The 27,621-nt window shown below is 37.9% G+C and overlaps 1 protein-coding gene across 1 annotated transcript in view; it reads left to right on the plus strand.

The window, feature by feature from the left end:
- NTN1 (netrin 1) overlaps positions 1 to 27,621 on the plus strand; it is a 398,385-nt gene that overhangs the window by 226,785 nt on the left and 143,979 nt on the right. The window contains exon 3 of the mRNA XM_056817510.1: positions 11,741 to 11,929. Coding sequence (XP_056673488.1) covers positions 11,741 to 11,929 — 189 coding nt within the window. The remainder of the gene's footprint in view (positions 1 to 11,740; positions 11,930 to 27,621) is intronic.

Below are 27,621 nucleotides of genomic sequence, written 5' to 3' on the forward strand. Positions count from 1 at the left end.
CTTCCATCCCCCTTTAAAATTGTTAGGTGATTTGACTTTTTATATCCGGGTTACATGTCCATTTGGAGCTGTAGTATGGTAGCATGGTAGTCTAACCCTACTTTCTCCCAGCCTGCTTTCCAGATTCCCCAGAAAATTACTCCATTAGTTGGTGCCTCTGGGTTTATAGAACATTATGTCACTGTGTTCAATTGCTTGTACACCTTGTGTACTTAACCTACTCCAATGATCAACTTTATATTTTTTAGCCAGTGCTAAAATTGTACATGGTTCCTTTTTTGTGGCAGAGCTTAGTATAGAGTATTACTGGGTCCTTTTTCTTCTCCATTTTTTTTTCATTATTTCCTCTGAGATTCTTGACTTTTGTTCTGTCAGATTAACTGTTATAATGTCTTAGTTCTACAAAGCAAAGCCTTTTCTCATCCAGAAACTGGGAGTAATAATAGTTCCTATCCCATATAGTTGTTGGATTTGGTAGTTAGATTGGTATGGTAATCAATCTATAAATCAATCTAGATGATAAAGTCGTTTTTATTACATGCACGTGCTACCCACAAGTAATTCATTCTTAGCCAGTTATTTAAGTTCATTTTGTAAAGAGTGTTTTATAGTGGTAGTTTCCTAATTTCTATGACTATCTTGGTAACCAGATGCCCAGTCATATTCTTTAGTTATAATTTCTCTTTCTATTTTTTCTTATTGAGTTTTGTTGGAAAAGTACAGAAAGACTGATCATTTATGTGTGTTCATTTCATATCCTGCCCGTCTCCTTAAGTTAGTTGATGTTTCTATTCACTTTTCAATTTAATCTCTAGGGTTCTCTAAGTAACTATATCATCAACAAAAAGTGTTTTGTCTTTTGCCTATCCTTTTTCTCTAAATTTAATTTTCTTATTTTATTGCTGTGGCTAGCATTTCCAGAACAATATTGGTAATACCAATGACAGCTGACATAGTGAATAGACTGCTGGCTGTGAAGTCAGGAATACTTGGATTCAAGTCCTCCCTTGGCATTTACAGGTTGAATGACCCTGGGCAAATCATTTAACCTCTATCTGCCTCAAATTCCTCATTTGTAAACTGGTGATAATAATAATATTTATCTCATAGGGTTGTTGTGAAAAATCAAAATAAATGAGATTATATATATATGTAGAATGTTTTATAAACCTTAAAGTACTATAAAAGTACTATTATTATTCGTTTACCATTGATCCTATTGGAAAAAACCTCTAGTGTTTTTCCTTCACAGATAATACTTGCTGATGCTTTTGTTTTGTTTTATTTTTTTTAAATCGTCTCCAAGGCAGAAGAGTGATAAGGGCTAGGCAATGGGGATTAAGTAACTTGCTCAGGGTCACACAGCTAGGAAGTTTCAATGATCTGATTTGAACCTAGGACCTCCAGTCTCTAGGTGTGGCTCTCAGTCCACTGAGCTACCCAGCTGCCCCCTTGTTGATGCTTTTTAGATACTATTTACTATATTAAGGAATAGTTCATTTATTCCTTTAAGTATTTTTAGCATAAAAGGGTATTGTATTTTCCCAAAATATTTTATTACACCTATTGATATAATCATGTGATTTCTGTTTTTGTGATTAATATGGTCAATTATGTGTATGGTTTTTCTAATATAGAAGCAAAATTATATTTCTGGTATAAATTTCATTTGGTTATATTATATAATCTTTTTAATATTCTCTTATAGGCCTTTTGATAATGTTTTATTCTGCATTTTTCCATTGATATTCTTTTTTTCTTTCTCTCTGACTGGTCTCTCCCTAGTTTAGATATCAGGACCATATTGCCTCTGAGAAGGAATTTGGTAGGATGCCATTTCCCCCTATTTTTGTAAACTATTTAAAATTGGAATTAATTCTTTCAGTGATAGAATTTATGGCTTGTTCAAATTTTTCTGAGATTAGTTTATTTAAGATCTTTGCTTTTTGTCTTGTAAATCTGTATATTTTACATTTTTGTAAATATTAATCCATTTCACCAAAGCACTATTTTTGTTTTCATATAATTAGGAATAATTATTTCCAATAAATGTGTTTCCACTTTTTACATTGGCAGTTTAATTTTCTTTATAATAGCTTTCATCTATTTTATTAGTTTTTCCTATCCCCAAAACTTCCACATTATTTCAACAGCTTTTTTGTTTTCTAAGAAATATAGATCCAAGCCCTCTCTCCCTGTGCAGGTGACATCTCTAGATGGTTCTATTTCCTGCTTCTGTTATGGCAGGCCAAGGCCAGGATCACTCTTCAAGTGCCAGATTCCTGGAGCTGGCTTTGGCTTTCAACTTGTTGACTGATTGATTAATTTTGAGGTAGACTTGACAAGAGGTGAAACCTAATTGGATATGGAAGGTGATGAAAACTGCATAGTCTTAAAAGTCTTAGGTTATTGACAAGATGTTACCCTTAAGAGAAATAGTGAAATTAGGAAGAGTGGTAGGTTTTAGGGAAGATAATATTTCAAGTTTTGATATGATGATTTAAGATGTCCATTAGGTGATGCGCAACTAGGGTTCTGGAGACAGAAAATAAGTTAGATTTATTAAATTGGTAATCATCCCAGATGAGATGTTAATGGACCCATAAGAGCTCATAAGATCATCAAAAGAGATAGTGTAAAGAGAGAAGAAAAGAACGTCTAAGGACATATAGACCTTGAGGGATATCCATTGTTGAGAGGTGTTCCTCTAACAAAGGAGACTCAGAAGTGGGGCAAGTAAGAAAACCAGGATGAAGCAGTATTTCAAAAGCTGAGGGAAGAGAGATCATCCAGGTGGTCATTAGTTTTCAAAGTTGAAGAGAGATCAAAAGGAAGTTTTCTCTTCCATAGCAATTAAGGACAGCTATGTAGCACAATGTATAGAGTGTTGGACCTAGAGCAGGAAGACTCATCTTCCTGTGTTCAAATCTAACCTCAAACACTTACTAGCTACAGGACCCTGGACAAGCCAGTTAATCCTGTTTGCCTCAGTTCCTCATCTATAAAATGGTCTAAAGAAGGAAATGGCAAACAACTCCAGTATCTTTACCAAGAAAACCCAAATGGGAAAATGAATAGTTGGACTTGACTGGACAACAAAAAATAGCAATTAACCTTGAAACAAAGACTTTATATGAAATGTTGGAAGACAGGTTGCAAAGGGTTTGAGAAGTGATGAAACAGAGACAGTATAGATGTGAAATTTTTTTTTCCTAGAATGCTAGTAGATGGCATTTACCTAGATTTAAAAATTTACAAAGTGCTTAAAATATATTATCTCATTTTATATTCACAATAACTTGTAAAGTAGGTGCCATAATTGTCACCATCTTCATTTTACAGGTGAGGAAACAAACCTCTTCTGGTTCCAAGCTCCTTACTCCTTCCATTAATTACTCTTTCCCTTGTCTCTAGTCTCTTAAGTGAAACCAAAAGGTATGAAGTAGTTGTAGTATTTAGGGATAGATCAGTCTTAGACCATTGAGCTCAAGTTGGAAGGAATCCCAGAAATCATGGGTTCCAACTCTCTAATGTGAGAGATGAGAAAACTGAGGGTTAGAGAGGATAATTACTTTCCCTAAGTTCATATAGATAATAAGTAGCATAAACAGGATCTGAACTCACATCCTATGACTCCAGCTACAGCACTCTTTTCACTGCACTAGGTGGTTCATAGATTCTCCTTGGCAAGGAGAATGGTTTTATGGCAAAGGAGATGGTTTTATCATTTGCCCATAAGCATTAAGAAATAAAATATCATGGGGGTACTTGGTCATTTTGTGTTATAGTGCCCATAATGAGTTATTTTCAGGACCATGATGAAGATAATTGTAGCTTATATTCTAACATCTTTACAGAGGTTAAGAAAGCTGAGAAAGTCCACAAAATGCTTGCTCAGACCTTCCAAATTAAAGCAATATATATTTTACAATGACTTCATTACAAAGGTGGAATAACAGACATAGCTTGATATGATGTAAAGAATGCCAGAGTTAGAGAATTGTAGTTTGAAGCCCTAACTAAATCTGTTTGTACCTCTTATTGAAGTCTTATTTAGGGTTAATATAAACTGTGAATATTAATATAAGCAAAGAAGACAGTCACTGCCCTTAAAGAGCATATGTTCTAATGGCAGAAGAAAGAGAGCTGGAAGTGGGAAAGGGGGATGGCATGTATATGGCAGCATAGTGTGAATATAGACAGGAAGTGACAGAAAGGTCTCCTTCTAGGTAAGATGAGGCAAAATCTCAATTATCAGGGCTCTGGGATCCAGGAGGCAAGTCCAAGGTTCTAATGGGAAGTAAATAAAGATAATATCTAGAATATAGATAAGGGTAGTGTGCAGATGACTGGTATCAGAAATAGATATGATTTTACCAATGGAATAATATTAAAGAAGATTCACTACCTTCTGTTTTGCCATTGTATCCTAGGAACCACTAAGCTTTTCCATCCAACTTGTACCTAAAACTTCTATAAGTATTGTCTCCACTTATTGGAATTAACTCTTTGAGAGTAGTTATTATTCTGTTGCTATGTTTACTGTTTAGCACAGGACTTTAATGGCCCCTTAAGAAATATTTTTTGTTCATTTTCATCCATTCATTAATAAATATTTTTGTATTTCATTATATTGAAGCTAAGTAGGTAAACAATAAGTAAATATCTAAATATTCTTAATGAATTTAAGTCACAATGTCTAAATGAGCTACATCCCAGGGTATTGAAAAGGAATATCAAAACACCATTATTAACTCACTCTCATAGATTTTTGGAAGTTTATAGAAAACAGGAGGGGTCTATCTCAAGACTGGATTGGAATCTCACATTTAGGACTAAGAGCTTAACAGAATCAAAATTTTCTACCCAATTCCGCTCCCAGTGACTATTTCTATAGGGCATTCTCTTTCTTTCCTCAAGGTATCCAATTCCTGGATCATTATTCTCTTTTAATTCTTGTCCTTTTACTAGGGCACTTCAGTATCAATATTGATGCAACCTTAAAATATCTAACCTCTCAATTTTTTAGTCTCCTAAAATTTCATGATCTGTCTTTCTTCTTAACCCCATCTTAACAAACACACTGACTCTTACCATTATCAACAAAAGTTCCACTTAATCCAAAATTCTGATTCTCTTTTAACACTAACCCTTTATCATTCTTCCTAAACCCCTTCTTCATCCTCCTACCTTCTACCTCTAACCCCCATACCATTACCTTTTCTCTGATTTCAATTTCCTCCCTCTCCAGTCTTCATCCAGTTTAGCTCTACAGCTGGTCAATTCTCATTCCTCATCCCTCACCAGACTTCAGCACTGTATTACTCCCAACATTTGCCTCTTCCACACCTACTCACATATTGCTGAATGGGGCTGTAGGAAATACACAATTGGGCTGATTTTGGAACATTATAAATTCACGTTTTCCAAATTCAGCTTGGCCCTTGGTGCAATGAGGCAATCTTTTATTCTTTCTTAATTGATTCCCTGTCTCACACCCTACAAAAGTTTTTCCAAATCCTTTCTTTCTCCTCAAGCCTCTGATACTTCCCCTTTCCCCCTTCCCCTATTTCTCAGTCTCTCTTACTTTACTGAGGAAATTGAGGCCATCTGACATAACCACCTTCTTCTCTTCTTATCTTTATTTCAAAATCCCTTGACATTGTCCCCCACCCTCTCCTCCTGAGAATGAGTTGGCCCCTTTTTTGGTCTCATGTGCTTTTGATCTTATTATCTCCTAATTCCTTAGCAGACTGCAACTTCAATCATCCTTCTCTTTCTTTCTGAACTTCAACCTCTCCTTATCAATTGGTTCCTAACCTATTGCCTTCAAACATACCTAAGTCTTTACCAATCCAAAAACAAAACAAAACAAACTTCACTAAACCCTACCATGAACTCAATTTATCCTACTATATATCTCTTTCCTTTTTCAGCCAAATTCATAGGAAAGGACTGTCTGTACTCTATACTTCCACTTCCTCATCTTTCACTCATTCTTCCTCACTTTGTAATCTGGCTTGTGACCTTATCACTCAATTGAAACTGCTTTCTTCAAAATAACCAATTATCTCTTAATTGTCAAATTTGATTTTTTCTTTATCCTTTTCCATTTCAACTTCTCTGTTTCATTGGATACTCTTGATCATCCTCTCCTCTTAGGGCTTTTGTAGTACTTCTCGTTGTTCAGTTGTTTCTGTCATATCTAACTCTGTGATCCCATTTGGGATTTTCTTGGCAAATATACTGAAGTGGTTTGGTATTTTCATCTCCAGTTTATTTTTCAGATGAGGAAACTGAGGCAAAAGGGTTAAATGACTTGTTTATCATCCCAGAGCTTATAAGTATCTCAGGCTGCATTTGAACACAGGTCTCTCTGACTCTAGGCCTATACCACTTAGATACCCTTTTCTGGCTACTGTAAATTTTAGTTTTACTCCACCCTGCTTAGTCTTTAGAATTGCAGCAACCAAGAATATATACACCCCCACTGTGACCGCAAAAATATGGGTTCAAGACTTTGAATTTCCAAAATCATAAAGATAATTTTTAGTGTCTTGATTTAAATCAAAAATAAGTGGTCACCAATGAAAAAATTCCCAAATATGAAATACCCAAGTCAGCTGGGTTTTATGGAGATTTTAATTAATACAAATGAAGGAATTAACGAAAGGGAGAGAGACAGAGTAAGAGGAAATAACAGGAAAGCTAGGGCCTAGGCCAATGTCCTAGGCCTTTCTTTTAAGAGAGAAAACTAAGTCAGTCTTTAATCACTCACCACAAGATTGTCCCAAGCAAAACTCTAGTGTTCAGAGAGACCCTCCAGTTCAGCTTCCTAAGCTCAACTGATCCGAACTCTTTTTTTGAACTGGTTCAGACAGCTCCTTTTAAAGAGAAATTTTCTCCTATGTCACCTCCCCATAGTTTTCACGACTACCAATCACAGTAGACATTTTCCAAAGGACTGACCATTCTTAATTCACATCTTGTTATAACCTTCTTAATTCACATCTTGTTATCACCTTCTCTGGGTAGACTAAAACTTCTGAGTATTTCACATCTCTTTGTTAAGCTTGCCCTTTTAGTGATTAATTTAACCTTTATACCTACTTAATACCCTTTTGTATTAGATGTAAAAATAGACCTAGCTTAAGGGCTTGGCCTCAATAAGTATGGGTTGGGGACTTTTTTCATTGTTCAGGAAGGAGTTTTACAACTTTTATCTCCCCCTTAAGGTATGCCTAAATATGGGTGGAGTAAGGTTAAGTTCTCAATACATTCCTGACCAAGTACCTGCATTGTTTAAATGGGGAATAACCTGACCAAATCTTCTAAGGTTAGAGTCTGAGAAATTTTAAGATTCACACCACTTAAGGATTAAATGTGGGGGAGGAAGGTCTATGACCCCTGTGTGCTAAGAAGTGACAAATCAGAAACAATTGACTGACCCCTGGGCTCTCCACAGCCAAGTTTAAGCCACATGTAAGACACAGGAAGTGATGTAAAGAACTGCCTTTATATTTCACATCATTTTCTGTGAGAGGAACTTGGCCATGGAACTTGCCCTGGAGGAGCTCAAGCATGAGTGATAAGACTGATTGTCCTTTCTTTGGTTTTCCTGGAGGCAACAGCCTCTGGAAAGGCCTATCACCTTTCCTTGGCTTTTTTGGAGAGACCCCTTGGCTGAGTCCTCTGAACTCCTGCCAGGCTCAGACCAGGCCGGAGCAGATATTTCTTTTGGGATTTAGAATTTAAACCCCTGGTGACCCAACTAAAAAAAAATATAGTCCAACCATAAAATTTACCCCTTACACTACCCTTTCCTGTTTTCCTCCTAAATGTATATAACCCTGCCTTCTCAGACTCCTTTGTTGGTTTACCATCCATATGCTCCCTAATTGTGACTTTTTCCTGAGGTTCCGTGCTGGATCCCCTACTCTTTTCTCTTAAAAGTCTCTTGTTTGTGACTTTGTTAACTTCCACAATTTTAATTGTCATCTCTATTCAGATACCTCTTTCTCTAGTTTCTCCCCTAAGTTTCAACCCTGTATTACCATTGTTAATCAATATTTCATACTGGATGTCCTAGAGATATCTGAAAACTCAATATATCCAAAATAAAGCTCATTATCTTACCCCCCCAAAACCACCCTTCTTCCAAACTTCTCTTTTCCATGGAAAGTACCACTCTTCTCCAGATTGTTAATCTAATCATTATCCTGAATTCCTCAATCTCCTTTGCTCTACACATCATCTTCACATATCCAGTCATGTACAAAATCTTGTCATTTATACTTCTACAACAAATCTCACATCTGACCACTTCCTACTTATACAATTACACCGTTAGTTCAGGCTTTTATCACCACATCACTAGATTATTGCCACAACCTCCAAATTGATCTGTATCTCAAGTCTCTCTCTAATCCAGTCCATTTTCCATACTGCTGCTGAAGTGATTTTCCTTACCTTCTTAGTCAACCCTAGTTGTCTTCTTGCCACTAGAAATATAAATTCCTCTCTTTAGTTTTCAGGGCCTTTCATAATCTCTATCCTTTCTTTTCTCTGCCATTATATATTACTCTCCCTCTTGTACTTTGTAATCTAGGCAAACTGGACTTTTCCTGTTCTTAACATTACATTCTATCTCCTATTTCCATACTTGACTATTCCTATGCCTGGCATGTATTTCCCTCCTTACATTCTGCTCATAGAATACTTCTCCTCCTTCAAGATGTAACATAAGCATCACTACTCATTACTTGTAGATGTCTTCCCTTCCAAACTATCTTATATTTAACTACTTTGTATATATTTGCATTTTCCCTTTGATGAATTATCTTTCACTCTGGCTATACAACTGGTCCACATCTTTTTCTGCTTATGTCTCATAACTGTTTCACTAGTTATCGTATGTATTTCTTTATTACACACATTATAGAATATTCACACTTACAGTTTAGCTTTGCATTTCCTTTGGATGACACAAAACTTAAATTTTTCACAGTCTGGATATCCTATGACTTCTAAACATCCAGTGTCATTAGGAGAATATTGACTTTTAAAAGATAGATTTTTTTTTTTAAGATTAGCCTTTTTCAGGTAGAAGGTTAGTCGTTAAAAACTACACCATTAAAAAAAAAAAGTATTTTTTTGCATTATTTTCCAAGTGTCATTCAGTATATTCTTCTCTTATTCAGTTGTGGACCCAGCTTTTTGTCTATGCTCAGGTTCTGTCCAATATGTATTCCATTGGAGGACTCTGTTTCTGCCTCTGTAAAACAAAGGAAAAAAACCAAAAGATTATTTTCCTGGCCCCATCAAGTTTAAATCTCAATGGAGACAGCTATGGTGTATCAGAAACAACACTGGATTCAGAGCCACAAAGCTTGGTTCAAATCCCAGCTATGATACTAACTAGATATGTGACTTGCTCAAGTTAGTAATCTCCCTGGGCCTCAGTTTTCTCATCTGTAAAATGAGGGGGTTAGACTTGATGACCTTTAAGTCCCCTTCCAACTATAACATTCTGTGATTCTGATTCCTTGGTTCTTTTCCAGCCATCTTTAGCCGTTTTGTTTGGCCTTGCCCAGGGTGTTAGGTTGATGGCAAGATTAGAGTCCTGACCTCCTGGCCATAATAAAGCTGCCTTTTCCGCTCAGTTTGAAATTTGATAATGAAACAAATACCAAATATTTTTCTCTCCAAGTGAAATAGGAGATAAACAGGAAGGAATCAGGGATTAAGGTGTCTCTCTGGAGGAGGAGGCTGGTGACAGGCAGGGAGTTGAGTGTCACCTCCATGTGGAGCAGAAAGGTCCAGATGTGGCTTGCCTTACTCAGGGCATTTTTCCATTTGTGTAGAGAAAATAAAATAAAGAGCAAAGAAAACAAGGGTAAAATACTTTACCATATACCAGGTTCTTGCAATTGCCACTTGAGGTGTCCTTGATAGCTCTGAGGAGGGTGGAGAGGGGAGTAAGAGGGGGAGGGAAAGAGCTGACCTTTTGATGTTCTTTTCCTTAGTTGTCTTTTGTGTGACTAGTTGTTTTAAAAGACCTCTTTGTTGATCTGAGGTACATATGGCAAAGAAATACCAGCCCTTTCTAGCTTTGGAGCTGGGGAAGTATGAGGCTGGGCTCCTAGGAGAGGGGTCAGGGGCCAGGGGACTTGCTTCCTTCACAGAAACTCAGAGTTGAAAGGGATCTCAGAGGCCATTTAGCTCAACCTGTAATGAATAAGAATCCCTTCTATTTCACACCTAATAAGTGGACATCTAGCCTTTGCACGAAAACCTCTAGTAAGTGGAAAACCCTTGTTTTTAAGTGCTACTTAAAGGCTACTGGTACCCATACAACATTTTCTTGTATGATATACTTAGTTGTATATATGTTTTGTCTTTCCTCTTAGGCTATCTTGTGTGTCAAATGAGATAGTATTTACAAAGCTCTTGATACAAATGGTAAACACTTAATAAATGCTTGTTCCCTCCCCCTTCCCAGACAGTGTGATGGAATGGAAAGAGAACTCCTAGAATCAGTAGACACCACTGCACACTTACTAGCTTTGTGACCATGGCAAATCGCTTAACTTCTCAGAGCATGTTTTCCCATCTCTAAAATGGGAATAAAATAATAGACCATGAAAGGGCCACTGGTAGCACAGTGGATAAAGCACTAGGCTTGAAGTCAGAAGGACCTAGGTACAAATTTCACCTCAGATATTTCCTGGCTGTGTGACCCTGGACAAGTTACTTAATTGATTGCCTAGCCCTTACCCCTTTTCTGACTTAGCACTGATACTGAGACAGAAGGTAAGGGTTTAAAAAATTATAATAGTAATAATTAAACATCAGCATATGTACGTTGAGACCCTGGTTCTGAGTCTAGAGGACCTGGATTCAAATGCTACTTCTGGCATATTCTAGCTGTGTAATTTAAAGAGGAGGTATCCATCAGCATTGGTAAAGGCAGTTTCCTAACTAGGGATCGATTGACCTATATCAATGAAATCCCAGATCTGAACCATATATGTGATATATATGCATGGGTGCATATTATCTTTCTACCTATATGTAACATGCACATATATATTTGTGTGTGTGCATATATATGTATAATTCTATATGTTACATGTATATATATTCTCCCTGCCTCATATGGTATGGTAAGAAAATATTTTGTGAACTGTAAATTGCTATATAAATACATAAATGTGAGTCATCATCATCATCACTTTTTAAATTGATTTTTAATTCTGGATTCAGATCATAAACGATCTCATGCTATGTGATTCTTGACTGTATCTTTCTGTAAACACCTAGGTGCTAGAGGTCTCTGGCTATTTTGTGGATAGTAGGGCTGGTGTTTGATACAGTGTTCACATTTTCTAGTAGATATAATATGAATATCTTTGTTATTCTTCTCAGCTCATATGGAGTAAAACTGAGGAGTCTCTGCTGTGTATCCTTGTGTCCAGAACAGAAAAGCTTTGAGTAGGTCTGGTTCTATGAGACCCAAAGCTTCCCTAGAGAATTTCACTGACTGCTTGTTTTATTTCCAACACCTGCATATAGTATAGGCTCAATTAATATTTGCTGATGTGGCCAATGTAAGAATGATTATTTCCTTACAGTGGAAAGTGGTACAGACGTAAGGGAAGAAATGAAAGGGGTCTGTTCCAGCCCCTCCATTCCCCTGCTGCCTTCCACACTGACATTCTGTCTCTTGCTTCTCTTACAGCTTGTAATTGCAACCTGCATGCCCGCCGCTGCCGCTTCAACATGGAACTCTACAAATTGTCCGGGCGCAAGAGTGGGGGTGTCTGCCTCAACTGCAGGCACAACACTGCGGGACGTCACTGCCATTACTGCAAGGAAGGTTACTACCGAGATATGAACAAACCCATCACTCACAGAAAGGCCTGCAAGGGTGAGTGGGGTAGAGAGGAAGCATCTGAATACATTGAGTGATTTCTGCACTCCCTAATGGGACTGCCAAAATCTGAGAAACCAAAAGGGCTAGAGCCCTTCTCCCTCTTTCCACTCTCCTCTTCCTTCATCTGTTTTATCTCCCTCTCCTTCTCATTCTCCTCCCTCTCCTCCCTCTTTTCCTTCTTCTCCATCTCCCTCTTCCCCTTCTCCTCTCCCCGCATCCTAGTTTTTCCCTCTGGACCTTTCTCTTTCTCCTCTCTCCCTTCCTCCCTCTTTCCCTTTCTCATACTTTCTTTTGGACTTAACACTAGTTATTTTGAGTTGTGAGGCCAAGTTAAAAAGAAACAATAGAGAGAGGGGAAAGTCTCAAAGAAGAAGAAAGGTTTAATACATTTTTGTAGGTGCATAGCTTTCAGATCCCAATCTAAAACCTCACTCTTCTTTCCTCTCCTTTGCACAGGTGTGCCACATACCAGGAGAAAGGGGTCATATTCACCAGGCTTAGTGTCAGAGCAAAGCCAAATGCATGCAGACATACTTTAGAGGTCCCTTCATGTGAACACTGGATAGAGATCCCCAGGTTTGGGGGGCAGGGTCATAGAAAGAACATGTAATCCATCTGCAAATATCTTTGCTTCTGGGGACAAAAAATTAAAAGGAGACGAGAGAATCTATTTTTGTTCAGTGAAGCAAGCACGAATGGATTAACTTTCTGGTGTTTATTTTTTCTCCCTCCAATGAAAATGAAGCAAGAAGAGATGACTCAGAGTATTTGATGAAACTAGCACATGAGGTGCAGGGAGGGTTCCTTTTGTATTAGCATTTGGAGAAATCCACAAACTAGAGTTCTCCTAGTTCTTAGTGAAGAAACTAAAATGTTCCCAAAAAGGTGTATTCATTCATTCATTCATTCATTCATTCATTTATTTATTTATTTATTTATTTATTTATTTATTTATTTATTTATTTATTCACTTATTTCTTTAAAGAAGATCCATGCACAGAAACAGCAGGAATCAGAGCCAGGCTTCTAGGTAAAGCTCCATCCTCAATACAGGTAGTAGGAAGGACTTTATAAGAGGATACCTCACTACCTGGGGTGTCTGACTGTGGCCTGGAGAGAAAATAGCCACAGACTTCATGGAATCTTAGTGTAATATATATCATCAATTTAGACTTGGAAGAAACATCAAAAACTATCTGGCAAGCTCTTGTCAATTTATAGAAAAGGAAACTGAGACCCAGAGAGACTAAGTGATTTTATTCATGCTAGTAAATAATAGAGCCAGAATTTAAATATAGATCCTCTGGTTCTCAACTCTAAATCTAGAATACTTTCCATGATACCTCCTACCTCTCATGGAATGTTAGAGATGTAACAGCCTTGGAACAAGGGGCAAGGACTATTTAGCTCAATTCTAGTCAGGTTAAATGACTTGCCCCAGGCAAGTGATAGTCTGAACTAGAGTGCCAGACATGCCGTTGGGAGGACTAGGTTCAAATCTGACCTCTGATACCTACCAGTTATGTGACCCTGAGCAAGTCACTGAATCCCAGTTGTCTAACCTTTTTCATTCTTCCATCTTCCCTGCTGAACAGGGAATTGTCCAGAAGGTAAGGGTTTAAAAAAAAAATGAGCCATATCCATGTGCTTGTTATTTTTCTCTACATCCATGGGTGATGGAGAGAAGTGTTTGGGTCTTGGTCAGAATTCCAGTTTGTGACTTTTCTATTAAGTGTGGAATAATCCCTTCTTTTCTGAGCAAAGGCTTTTCTAGACTGGGTCCCTATATTTAGGCATGTAGATACCTAGAATCTCTCAATTCTTCCAGTTGGCACTTCAAGCCAAGAGTTTCCCTTTGTGACCAAAATGGTACCATGCATAAAAGATGACTTCCCCTTGCTGAGGAGAGAGAGCCTAGTTCAGACTAGACATGTGGGCTAGATCAAGGGCTCATTCTTATATGCAGCCTGCTTACCCACAAACTCCCATCTGGCTAGAGTAGCCAGTCTCTACCTATCTCCTCTAACCTCTCCACCCTTTCTTTCCTTCACACAGAGTGATGATGCTGAGGGCAGCATGTTCTTTGCTGTTTAAATCCTCATTTCTTTTTGTTCATGCTGTTGAAATGATAACTTCACTTCCTGAACTTTCTATTTGGGCACAAAGGGTCATCCTAGCCCATCCTTTATGAAGATGGTAGGTCAGCAATTCCACAGGGTCCAGATGACACATTTCCTGTTTTTTTCCCCAGGATCTCTCTTATTCTTCAGTTCTCTTTACTGAATGGAGCTGCTTGCCATAAACACTTTAGTTCCTCAGAGTTCTAGATAGACTCCCAGGGCATTTGAAGGATTTCTGGAAGGGAAGCAATAGGGGGAGATATGGAAGAGGGGAGCCAGGATCCTAATTGCCTAACGTACTGTTTGTGGTTCCTTCCCAGTGGCTTCCTTTGATTTATCACTCTTAAAAAAAAACAAACCCTTATGGTCTGACTTAGAATATCACATCAGTTCTAAGGCAGAACAATAAAGGCTAGGCAATTGGGGTTAAGTGACTTGATCATGGTCAAATAGCTAGAAGTGTTTGAGGCCAGATTTGAAGCCAGGACTTCCTATTTCCAGGCCTGGCTTTCTATCCACTAAGCTGCCTAGCTGCTCCAATCTTTCACCCTTTCTTAGATCCTGATTATCTTAGAGTTTTGGTGCTTCTTATTCTTTGGTAAAAGTAGACTTTCCCAAGGGAACATTTGGGGAGAGAAAGATAATTTGAGAGACTATATATATATATCTATATCTATTTATCTCTATATATGTGTGTGTATACATATATATATATATATGCCAGAATGTGAAGGAATGATCTAGAGTAAGTTATTACATATTTTAGATAATCCTTTACTTTTCTCCTTGTGTATTAGAAACTACAAAATCAGTAAATCCTCAAAAGGCAAACCCTCCAATTTTCCTATCAGTCAGCAATGCAAGGACCTCTCAGTGATTTATAAAGTAACCTATTAGCATTAATGTGTGTCAGCTGAAGAAGTTGTGGAAAAGCCCTTTTCTGACCTCAGCCAGCTGCCATCAGACTGCACCTTCACTCCCTTTCCTGGAGGGCTGTCAGGGAAGGGGAGTATCATACCCCTCAATACTCCACCTAAATGAGGAAAATAGGGTAGATGATGGAAATTATAAAGATGGTCTCTTGAGACTATAATTCATCATCTTTCTAACTTGTTGTACTTTTTGTAGGCAAAAATAAATTTCTCCCTGCCCTCTTTCTCACCCCTTCTTCCTTCCCCTTCACACATTTGTGCCAAAAATAGAAATTAAGATCTCTTAAAATTCTGCAAACTTCAGAAATTCAGATTGGGGGTAAGGGCAAGATAGTACCTGTCTCAGAAAGGGCAGTTATCCTGTCTTCCCATAGCAGGTTTTGGAACTAGACACAAAAATCAAGTTATACATACAGATTGGGAATTTTATAAGGAACAGTATGACATAGTGCATAGGGCATAAGGTTCAAATCCTGTCTTGGATATATACTAAATTTGTGACCCAGAGTAAGTCATTAGCCTTGCTGGGCTTCAGTTCCCTTTTCTGAAAAATGAGGGGGTTGAACTCATTGTTCTCTAAGGTTTCTTCCAGCTCTAAACCTCTGATCCTATTATATGAAATGTACCAGAGATAAGAATGTGTGAGGGTGAGGAAGGGAGATGGATTGGTTTTTGGCAGGAGAACCTTGTGGTCTCAAACCACTGGTCTGATGGGAAAAGACATTTGTTTCTGAAAGCTGTGCCTTAGAGGGACAGAACATGTGCCCAAATATGAGGAATACTCTCAGAAAGCCAAATGACCTCTTCCAGATACATTTGAGGTCTTCTGATGTAGTAGAAGGGAGAAAAGAAGGAAACCAACACTAGTTATTTGATTGGAAAGTTGACAGTTGAACTGGGAGTGCTTGTGAATGGCCATTGAGGCCTCTTGTTACCTCCTGAGTTCCTATGGACAAGGAGGTCCCTGTAGGGGGTAAGCCCACCCATAAATTGCTGTGGCCATGTGACCAAAGGCTAGTTGGGCCAGGATCTTTATCTATTTAGAATAGTGGTAAAAGTGGACCCAAAACAGCTTCGACCATTAACTGTGGATAAAGACTGCTAGATTACAGACAAAACTATGCAGTTCCTCATTTGAAAGTTTCATAGGAATGCAATTGTTTTCACCCCTCCCCTTCCCCTGTCCTCAGCACCTTAGTTTATAACCAAACAGGGGTTGGCAGTGCTAGTATATACAAAAGGATATAACAAACTCAGCCAGGGAACAGGAGGCTGCACTCACCAGCTATTCAGGCCAATTTCACAGCATAGGGAAGGGTCTATTGTTGGTATAGGCTGTTGTCCCATACAAAGTCAGATGAGATGAATTTCCCCTATTTTTCTGCAGAATGGTTTGTGAATGATACTCGTCTTGGAATCTGTCAAAAGATAGAGGGTTTTGTTTTCCATTCATCTTCTTTATGGACTTTGCAAGGCTGGGGGCTGTTCTTTTTTTTTTTTTTAAAGAGTGAGCATTGAAGGAGTTGCCATTTAACCATTTAAGCCATGTCCCCATTGATAACAATATTAATTTATCATCTTACCAAACCATCTGTGATGGGTAGAGGCATTCTTGGAGTCTCATGTGAGTCCAATGTGATCACCTTACAAAAGGCTCACGTTCCATCTCATTGAGCAAGCCATTTCTTTGAGGCTTGATTCTTTCAGTCACTCCCCTGCCCCCTTCATGTCTGTGGTTTAACACAGCTGAGTAAATGCATCTAATCAAGAGCCAATGTCTTGTGAAAGTAAAATCAATATTCTCGAGGAAGCATGTTGTGGCAGTTGTCATGTTCCCCGAAAAGTGTGTTGGCAGATCTTATCCCACATGTTGGGTTCTTGAGAGAGCATTCACCATACTAACCAACCACTACAGCCAATCTGACCTTACTTGTGCAATTTCATCCTTCAGGAGGGTATGCTAATTATTTTCTGTGCATGTGCCTGTATCTTAGCAAAGGAGAACAATTCAAGTTGAACAGGGAATTATTAAGCAGCATAGACCACAGTCATTCTCTGGAGGGAAGACATTTATACTCTATGAATATAAATGGCTTTATGACTCTCTTGGTTAAACTGTGGGAGTTTTAATTTAACTTTTGCCACTCAGAGCTAGGCTTTTAAATTCTGTAGCCTGCTGTCACAACCTACAAAGAGGGAATAGAATAGTTCAAGGGTAGAGACTGATCTTATTTTGCCTGATCGAGTTCTAATTGCTTTTTAACTTCTGATAATTTGAAGAATAGCTTCTTGAACAGACAAGCACCACTTTTTATTTAGTCAATAAACATTCATTAAGTTCCTAATACATGCAAAGCCAGTAGAGGAGACAGGGTTCAAATAAAATACATTATGGTTCTTTACCTGCATGGAGCTTACATTCTAGTTAAGGGAATAAAAAACAAATATAGATGTGATACCCACTATTACATATTATGTCAGAGAATTACAGAGTGCTTTGTAACATCCATAACTGATACAGTGTCTTTCCTTTGAGGTAGCAGAAAAAAATACTGAAGGTAGACTTTACTCAGATTTTGGCAACGTATTTGTCAAAGTTTATCATGTTGTTCTTGCTGTTCATGCTGGAATGATATTAGCTACTATTATAGAACAGTTAGATAAATTTGAAATTGGTTGAATGGTCATACAACCATATTTTAGGAAAGACATTGATTAACTTGAGAACATTCAGAAAAGAATCTATGATGATGGTTAAGGAACTGAGAATACTTAGCCTAAAGAAGAAAAGATGTAATTGCACTTTCAAAGTTTTAAAGGAATATCACACAGAGGAAATTGACTTTTTTCTTTGATGCAGTAAATAGAAACTAGGTGAAAGTTGTCAGGAAGCAACTACATTTAGGCTTGAGATAAGGAAAAACTTCCTGACAGTTTATCCCAAACTAGAAAGCACTTCCTGGAGAGAGCATGGGTCCCAGCCTCCACTCAGAGTTTCATATAAATACTGGTTAATCATTTCTCAAATATAATGTTGAAAGGATTCTTGTTCAGGTATGGGTTTGACTAAATGGACATCTGAGGTCTCTTTCAAAACAGATTCTGAGGGGGTAGCTGGGTATCTCAGTGGATTGAGAGCCAGGCCTAGGAGGTCCTAGGTTCAAATCTGGCCTCAGACACTTCCCAGCTGTGTGACCCTGGGCAAGTCACTTAATCCCCATTGCCTAGCCCTTACCACAAAAAAGAAGGTAAGGTTTTTAAATTAAAAAAAAAAAACATTCTGAAAGGATAAGGAGACAGATCTTTGCTTTATCTTTGATAGGATATCTTTAAGGAATTGAACCACTCAGCATTAGACTGACCACTGAATCTTCATTTAGTGCCTTCTTGGTTTTTAGTGGATGACTTTCCAGATCTGTATAGTAAAGGCTATAAACTCTGGGGTGGGATCTCTTACTGGACAGAACTGTTAAGCTTCATGTACATGGACAGATAATCCAATAATCTTTGTGTTGTATAAGGGAATGAAAGTCATTAATTAAGCCCTTATTATAGTTCAGGCACTGTGCTAAGCACTAAGAAAACAAATACAAAAGTAAGACAGTTCCTAACCTCAAGGAGCTCATATTCTAATGGATAAGAAGACACATTTAGGGGAATAGTTAATGGCATTTGTGTCTGAGAAGTTAAAGGCATAGTGAGTGGGGAGTCTATTGACATGCTCGCCAGTTCTAAATCTGTGATCCTGTAGTCCTGTGATACCTTTTAAGAAGTATCATTGATTTATATTGGTATGGTTGGGGCTGCCTAGATACCATGGACCATGTGAGTATGTCACTCATAGTTTGACCTCAAAGGCATGTCAAGGGCACATGTCAGGAATATGACTAGAGTGGATTACTGGAAATACTGAAATCACCTCCTCAGGTATACTTTGAAAATACCTGAATTCACTGGCCCAAAGAATATCAGAGCTAGATAGGAACTCATCTAGGCCATGCTTACTTTATGAATGTGGATTCAACTCAGTTGAACAAAAATGTCTTTTTATGGGCCAGTTGTGTTAGGTGCTATGATAAACAACATTTGACTGCCCTCAAGCATTTGATAATCTGTCATGTAGGCTCTTTGGATCAGAGTATGTTAATTCTGAAACTGCATAGGAATTAGTACCACGGACAGGTTATCTTACCTCTAAGTCTGAGCACTTAGAATTGCAGATCTAGAGCTGGAAGAGAGCTCAAGGGCCATCTAGCCCAAACTCCTAGTTCTTGTATACTTGGCACATAGTAGGCATTCAATAAATATTTATTGATTCATTCCCTGAAAAGAGGGGCAGCTCTACCCCCTGAGTTTCCCATAGTTACTATAGGAACTTGTGGTGTTCACCAAAGGAATTTCAGTGTCAGGGGTTATACTTATTGTAATCACGGAGATCCATTGTCCTTTTGGGTCCATGTATCCTCTTGTGAGATAAAGTCTTGAAAAGGGTTATTTTAATGAAAACAACACATTTGGAAAAAATAATATTGAAATCAGAATACTTCTGTCTTACTGACTCTGGAATCATCCCTCTATTCAATTTGCCAGATTGCCTCTATTTGAATAATATTTTTACCATATTTGTTATGGGACCCTTGCCAAGTCAGTTAACTCCTCAGTATCCCCAAGAAACTGTCTAATATGTAGTTTTTAACAAAGGTACTAATTTGCATCGGTGGAAGATATTTCTCCAAAAGGTTCTTATGCCAAGGAAATTACAGGTCTGGTTTAAAGAGGAAAAAAGAGAAATATTTGTATATACATCCTCAAATTCACTCATATACAGAAACAAGAAGAGTAGAAAACAAAGAAGTCAATTTCTTTGGTGTTGTTACAGATGAAATTACAAATACTCTTTAATGTACTGACTCTGACTTTCTAGATCTGTAAAATAAAGGCTATAAACTCTGGAGAATCTACCAATAGTTCTAATTGGTGATATCCAGACTTGATATTTGTCCTAAGATAGAGCCACTGGGACTAGCTAGGTAGACCTTTGAGAACTTGCCGTGATACAGTTGCACAAAAGATTTGCTGTGATATAGTTATACAATCAAGACAAAGAGTTCATTTGTTTTGATGCAAAGTTTACAAATGATAACAGCCATATCCAACTTGCTGCATAGTTATGAGTACAAATCTAGAGCAGAGAAATAGGAATTGACACATGAAAAGGTATATCATCAAATGTTCATTCCTTCAAGAAAACATTTGAAGGGTTCCCCTGGCTCAGCCTTAGGGGCTAAGAGCCAGATTTAGCCAACTTTGCTATTATATAGGTGCTGTTATTCTGCTTTCCTCCCCCTCCTCAAAATCCTTTCAAACCTTCCCACTATCTTTTTATATATGTGTATATATACATAGGTATATACGCACACATTACTCAAACAGGTTATGAAAAATATCTGCCTTGACCTGTACATTCCTTATCACCTACAAAATAGGGGCAATAAGAATGACTAAGTATGTCATGAAAACCTAGAATGTTAGAGCTGAGAGCTTAGAGTTCTTGCAGACCAAACCCCTCATTTTGCACCAGAGGAAACCAAGATTGGGGAGGGAGTAAGTTGACTGGGAATTATGTAGCTTGTTAATGTCAGAACCAGGACCAGAATCCTGATGTCCTGACTTTACAATAGATTATTTATCTCATTTCATTGCTCCTCCACTTCCCCATTGTCTTCCTATCAGCATTTCCAGCAGAGTAGCAGGAGGAAGGTGAGGCAGATAAGCTGGTGTTATTTATTTTTGTTCTTCATTAGCAACTGTTGTCAAAGTAGAGGAAGGGAGGATGTTGGTATTGATGGTTGATATTAATTGATTGATCTCTGTGTATTTCAGTTCTCCATTCTTTCTCTCTTCCCTTTTAGCATGGAGAAGAGAGTTGATTATACTGCAAAGTCCATATAATCTGTGACAGGGAATTTTTAAAATATCAAATCTTCTTTACTGTCTCTCTTCCTTTTCTTTTTCTTCAATAGAATGTATATATTATGTTCTAATACAGCAAAACAGGCTTTGAGTTAATTCTAAATGAATAAAAAATGTTTGAGATGTGTGTATGCTAGAAAATCCAAGGTCTGAAGTTCTCAAACCAAATCCACTGGTATTTCATTTTTAAAGATTTTTACTCTGGAGGTAGGTGATAACGTCCCTATCTTTCATTCATATAGAGATTGGAGATGAATCAATATAATAAACTATGTTAATTAATTGGTCCTCCCCACCTGGTGCCCGGGCCCATTTCTAACAAGACTGATATGTTATCAGTCCCCCTGCTTTGAATGACCAGCCCTTCCTAATGACTATGTACCACCAGAATTTGTAAGTTCTAGTGCTTGTATGCTTCTTCCTATACTTCCTACATCATCAAACACACTTAATATGTGATCTGAAAAGAAACAAAAGCCATGATACCCCATTCTCCAAGCACTTTCTCCACTCTCCAACAAAGGCTACTGCCTCCCTTCCACATGAGCTGAAATCCAGATGTGTCCACTGACCCTACTACCCCTGAACTGCTGCTTGCATACAAATCTTTATGTTGGAATCAATCTTTAAAAGGCTTTTGATGTTTTCTTTCTACATTCATTGAATTTATCCTCTCCCTTGGGAAATGTCCATCAGGACTCATTATTGGTACCCTCACAAGAGCAACCATCAGGCAGATATTACTTTCTGAGCTATATGGCAGGGTCTGGCCTCAGCTTCCTGGCTTTCTCTGCTGGCTTCCAATACTGAAATCTCTCTAGAGGAGATCCCTATCCATGGACCTGTCTGGTTCAAAGCAGAAAAGGATATTTCACTCTAAGCCAGTACAATTCCTGGATGAAACACTTCTCAGAAAGACACAGACTAATTTATACTTTATCTTTCCTGGGTATTTCAGTCTCCTGAATTTCCCTGAAGCCTCAACCCAGTCTGTGTTTACCTTCTCATTTGCACAAGGGATAGTAGTGTTGCAGTGTCTCCCTAATCATGAGTCTCCAAATTCAGACTTATGGAATATCTTCAAAGGAAACTTATTTCTCACAGAATTTAGAACTGAAAAGAAACAGAAATCATCTCCCTTATTTTACATTTGAGAAATAGATCCTGAGACATTAAATGACTTGTTCAAAGTAAAAAATGTCATAAATTATAGAGGAAGCATTCAAATCCAGGTCTACTGACTCTACTGCATTGTTCTGCCTTGCTCATTCCTTTTCTCTATAACTTGATAAGGTTTATGTTAAGGAAATCTTTGGTCAGGATTCATCAGTCATGACAACTAGATAGTTTCTACCAAAGATCTGAAATAAAGTGACTTTTCCAAGTTAGGATGGGAAAGGATCATAGATTATAGATTTGGAACTGGAAGAGACCTCAGAGGTCATTTAGTCCAACCCTTTTATAATTCCAAGTAAGAAAAATGAGTCTTAGAGAAATAAGGTCACTTGCCTGAGGTCACCTGTGTTGTTAGTTCCAGGGTTGAGATATCCAGATACTCAGAATCTAAATCCAATGTATTTTCCACTATTCTATACTAATCCCCCAAAGCAAGGCCTTTGACAGAACTATTCTCTCTATCTTCCCTACCTTAACCTCTTATCTTTCTTGACAAGATGAAGAGATGTGGGCTGGACAGGAATATAATTAGGTCAGTTTGGAGCTTTCTGGATGCAATATTTAAATAGCAGTCTATCTTAGGTACTTGTCAATATAGAAGAAAGTCTCAAGTGGAGCCCTCTAAGGATTCTTCCCTTAACCCTACTCTGTTCAACATTTTCATCAAAAACTCAGATGAAGGTACAGATGGCATGCTGACAAATTTGCAGATGACACAAAGTTTAGACCGATAATTAATACACTGGAAGACAGGATCAGGTTTCAAAAATACAGCATGACATTTAATGAGGCTAATTGTAAAATTGGTATGACTGGTATGACTGATCTTTTGTCCATAATGAAAAAAGATCTATGGGTTGAATATGAGAGCCCAAAAGTTATTGAGGTCTTGGGCTGCATTTGGAGAGGCATGTCACCCAGGACTGAGAATAAGAAAATCCCTCTGTTGTGGTCGGAATCTATTTAGAGTACTGTCCTCAGTTCTTAGTGCCACAATTAAAAGGAACATTGAAAAAACTTTATAGGAGAGATTCAGGTAGTGAAGGAATCTGAGTTCAAGCCATATGACTATTGGTTAAAAGAACAGAGGTAGCTTACCTTGGAAAAGAAAAGACTGAGTCAAAGGAAAGAGGGAATATGATAGTGGTCTTCGTGTATTTGAAAAACTATGATATGGAAGAAGGATTAGCTTTGTTCTGCTTGACCCATGAGGACTCATAGATGGAAGTCACAAAAAGGAAGTTTTTAGCTTGAAAGATTTCCCACCAAATAGAAAGGTCGGGCTGTCTCAGAAAATGGGCCGTCTTAAGAGGCAATGAGTTCTCTATCACTTGTTGGTCAGGTATAGACTGAATTTGGGCATAGGATTCCTAGATGGCCACTGAGATCCCTTCCAACTTTGAAATTCTATGACTTTATTTTGAGGTCCCTTTCAAATCTGAGATTATAGGATTCTTAACAAGCTCCCTGGTTGGACATTATACCTTGAAGCTGACAATTAGGAAAGAAGTTGTTTTGGCATAGAGTCCTCTGTGGTTTATGTCCCATTCCTTAGATTTAGTCCTTTACATTTTATTGTGGACCTCAAAAAATCCCCTCAGAGCTTTGAAAACTCTTTTGAAATCAAAGACCCTTGAAGTTGAAATGGAAGCCAGAAATTACCTGTTGTTATAGGTTTTTGTTCTATAACATCTCTGACTGCTGATTGGATATCAGAGAACTCATTAAGAAGAGACCTAGTGTATCATTTCCCGAAAATCCAAGAGGTAGTAAAATCAAAACAGTCTGTGTTTTACACAACTTTATATAAAATTTTCCTCATTTTTGCTTGACAAAGATCACACTCTCAGTGGGGTAGGAAGACACAGAACACTGTAAGTCACATCTGAAGAAGGAGATGGTAGAACTATCTGATTTCTAGCATGTAAGTATGTCCTCTTCAAATGAGAGAATATGCTTCAGAAGGCAGGACAACTTCTTGACACAGCATATACTACAGAAAAGACATTATGAAACAACCGAGTTGTCTATCTTCTGAGTAAGGTCCAAAGTCAGTGTAGCCTCTTCTCTTCTTAGAGCTTCCTCATTCGCCTCTCCTGCCCCCAAAGCTTGAAAATTCCATAGAATGTCCATTTTCCTCGCCAGTCAGTCCATTTTTAGTGAAAAAATAGCATGGAAAGATCAAGCCCTTACACTCAGAAGATTTAGCCTTAGTTCAAGTCCTGGCATTGACCTTGGCCTACTTATCTCCCTTCTCTGAGCCAGTTTCCTTATCTGTAAAATGGAAATAATAGTACCTTTTATCATTTACTTCATGAAATTATGAGGCATTCATTGATCAAACATTAAAACATAATGGAAGAAATATCAGCTATTATGAGCAGAGAGCTATAAATGATGGGCAGCTAAGTGGTGCTTTGGATAAAGTTTCTGGGCCTGGAGTCACAAAGACCTGAGTTCAAATTTGACTGTAGATATTTACCAGCTGTGTGACCTGGGCAAGTCATGTAACTTGTGTTTGCCTTAGTTTCCTCATCTGTAAAATAAGCTGGAGAAGGAATGGCAAACCACTCCATTATCTTTGCCAAGAAAACAATAACAACAACAACAACAACAAATGGAATGATGAAAAGTTGGCCATGACTGAAAGAGCAGTGATTTGACCAAAGATTACACAAGTAATGAGTGGCACAGCTGGGATTTGAACTAAGGTTCTCTTACTCCAAATTCAACATTCTTCCCAATTCACCACACTACCTCATATAATTCAGCTTCTTTTTCATCTTTTTATTATTTGTTTTTTTAATTGAACATTTTTATTTAATTAATTAATTTAGAATATTTTTTCCATGGCTACATGATATAGAATGTTAGAATAAGAGCTCCTGATATAGGCCTTTGCATTGGTCTTTATACCCTGTGCACGCGCACGTGTGTGCACGCGCACACACACACACACATGAGAGTGCTTGCCTCACAATAGACTCTTAGCAAATGCTTATGGGAGGATAACTATAAAGCACCAAAATACTTAAATCAAGGAATCTTCAGATTTTAGAAAAATCAGTTTAGCTCAATTTTATTATCTTTTTCTGATAAGGGTTGAAGAGAAAGAAATAATAATAAATATTTGCAAAAATAATGATAGCATTTATATAGTACTTTAAGGTTTGCAAAATATTTTGCATATGTTACCTTATTTGGTTCTGACAATGACCTGTGAGAGTGGTGCTATTACTCCCCCTCCTCTGTTTCTGATACTCAATTCCACTGATCAATGTGTCATTGATCAAGACTTATTTCCATATTACTGATATTTGCACAAGGGTGATTGTTTAGAGTCTGCATCCCCATTCATATCCCCATCAACCTATGTGATCAAGCAATTGTTTTTCTTCTATGTTTCTACTCCCACAGTTCTTTCTGTGAATGTGGATAGTGTTCTCTTTTTCATCTTAAAGGAAATTGAGATCCAGAGAGCAAGAATTACTTAGTGAGAAACTCCAAGACTGAATCAAGTCCCTATCAGTAAGCAACTCTAGTTTAGGGTTAGAGGTTGCAGATTGGTAGTACTTTGACTTATCCTCAGAGTTTCCCTTGGGTACATCAGAGTTTGGCTTGTATCTTGGTTTGTGAAACAAGAGGAAAGGAGCCTTGATCTGCCATGTAAGTCCTAAAGCTAATAAAACATTAGATAAAAGGAATGGCTAGTTGGCAGAGTACATAGAGCACTGGATCTGGAGTCAGAAAGACATATGTTCAAAACCTACCTCAGTTACTTACTATTTTGTGACATTAACTTAATGTTTATCTTCCTCGGTTTCCTCATCCTTAAAAAGAGAAGATAACATCGATCTCTCAAGGGTTGTGATGATAATCTCCCTTATTTCCCTTTTCTGAGCCAGTTTCCTTATCTGCAAAATGAAAATAATAGTATCTTTTGTAGTCAGCTTCATGAAATTATCATGGTATTCACTTTTCAAATCTTAAAACATAAGAGAAATGTTAGCTATTATTAGCAGAGATGATAGGCAGCTAGGTGATACAGTAAATAGACCTCTGGTCCTGGAATCAGGAAGACCTGAGTTCATATTTGACTATAGACACTAGCTGTAGGACCCCAGGCAAGTCACTCAACCCTGTTAGTTTCCTCGTCTGTAAAATGAGCTGAGAAGGAATGGCAAACTACTTCATTTATTATCTTTATTTTTAAAATAAAAACCCTTACCTTCCATCTCAGAATCAATACTGGGTATTGGTTCTAAGGCAGAAGAGTGGTATGGGCTAGGCAGTGGAGGTTAAGTGACTTGCCCAGGATCACACATCGAGGAAGTGTCTGATGTCAAATTTGAACCCAGGACCTCCTTTCTTTGGGCCTGACTCTCAATCCACTAAGCCACTCAGCTGCCCCCACTTCATTATCTTTAGAAGCTATAAGTGATGGGCAGCTAGATAGTGCAGTGGCTAGAGCTGATGAGGTAATATTTGTTAAGTACTTTACAAACCATAAAGTACTATGTAAATGCTATTATTAATTTGGCAGCTAGGTAGTTTGTAAAGTTCTTGAGCTAGCCATCCTCACTATCCCATGCCTATATATCTCTGCCTCATTTTTCAAGGTCAAGCCCAATGGTGTATCACTCAGGCATATCACTTAACTATGGATTTGAGTTGAGGTTGGAACAAAGTGAGTTTCTAAGTTTGTCAAAAATTTACCTTGTTGCTAGGAATTTCAAACCTTCCTCAGGAGAAGAAAGGAGGAGGAGGGGCTCCCCCTAGGCAATGACTGGACACACCTGCCTCTTGGGCCTCCCAGAAAAACATGATAAAATAAAGAACCTTAATACTATATTGCAGGAAATCATTCAAAGTTATTTAGTCCAAGCCTTCCACTTTATAGATAAGGACATAGAGACCAAGAAAATTCAAGTGATTTGTTCAGGGATGCACAGTATGTTGTTTGGGAGGATCTTGATATCCCCATTGTCCAAAGGCTTGACTCACAAAAGAGGAAGATGATCCCTTTGTTATCTCCTGCCCTCAAGAAGCTTGAAGTTGTCCTTTTCTGTAGGCCTTGAATGAAAGGCATTTGATAGCAGATTAGAAAAATTTTTGAAAGACTCTGAAACACCTGGTGGGGTGGCAGGATAGAAGATGATGCTGGAACAGTAAAGCATACCATTAAAAGCTACTTACTGAACTCTTAATTTTGGGGTTCCATGTGGTCTAAAGTTATCATTTTAAGTAAAATTCATTTGTGAAGTACCAGGTAGTGCTGATATTCCTTCCCCTCTTCCTGCTAAAATAAGCCATAATAAGGGAGGTAGACACAAGGTAGGTAGTCACTTTAATGATGCTGTTCAGATCAGTATGGATAGAAATGATATAAAATATTATAGTTGAAACCAATCTTAGGGAGCTTCTTATACAATACCTTTATTTTACAGATGGAGAAAACTGAAGCCCAGAGTAGGGGAAGTGACTT

This window comes from Monodelphis domestica, chromosome 2 (assembly GCF_027887165.1).
Source record: "Monodelphis domestica isolate mMonDom1 chromosome 2, mMonDom1.pri, whole genome shotgun sequence".
NCBI classification, from domain to species: Eukaryota; Metazoa; Chordata; class Mammalia; order Didelphimorphia; family Didelphidae; genus Monodelphis; species Monodelphis domestica.